We start from the raw sequence: 438 nt of genomic DNA on the forward strand, positions 1-438 counted from the left end.
GAGCTGAAGCCATAGGTGGGTGAGAAGCGATTCCTGGCCGTCTGGTTGCAGATATAGTGCAGGACACTGCTCTTCCCTGCTCCGTCCAGCCCCAGCACCAGCACTTGCCAGGGTGTGGGGTGGGTGGGAGCAGGTCCCAGTACCCGCGGCTCCATGGTTATGGGGCTGCTTGAGGGACAAGTCTGGAGCAAAGGGTTCTGCCGGCCCCTCACCCTCCCCTCCATCCTGGTGGGCTCCATTGGCTGTTCAAGCTGGGGACCCCTCCCCTGGCAGGATGTCCCCCAAGGGCTGTCATCATGTGGAATATCCAGGGGAACCCAGTCTGACCTGCTCCAGGGGATCTTGGTGTGAGATCCCAGGGGGGATCCTACCCTGCACCCCCTTCCCTAGCCCTGTGTGGATCCTGCTGGCGATCCAGAACCTTCCCCAGCCCGGGGA

General features: G+C 62.8%; 1 protein-coding gene across 1 annotated transcript in view; it reads right to left on the minus strand.

Annotated features, from left to right (window-relative positions):
- The window catches only part of ARL10 (ADP-ribosylation factor-like 10), a 1,145-nt gene extending 990 nt beyond the window's left edge, over positions 1-155 (minus strand). The window contains exon 1 of the mRNA XM_010019110.1: positions 3-155. Coding sequence (XP_010017412.1) covers positions 3-155 — 153 coding nt within the window. The remainder of the gene's footprint in view (positions 1-2) is intronic.
- Positions 156-438: the final 283 nt, after the last annotated feature.

Source organism: Nestor notabilis, unplaced genomic scaffold (genome assembly GCF_000696875.1).
Source record: "Nestor notabilis isolate BGI_N333 unplaced genomic scaffold, ASM69687v1 scaffold18387, whole genome shotgun sequence".
In the NCBI taxonomy this organism is placed as follows: domain Eukaryota; kingdom Metazoa; phylum Chordata; class Aves; order Psittaciformes; family Psittacidae; genus Nestor; species Nestor notabilis.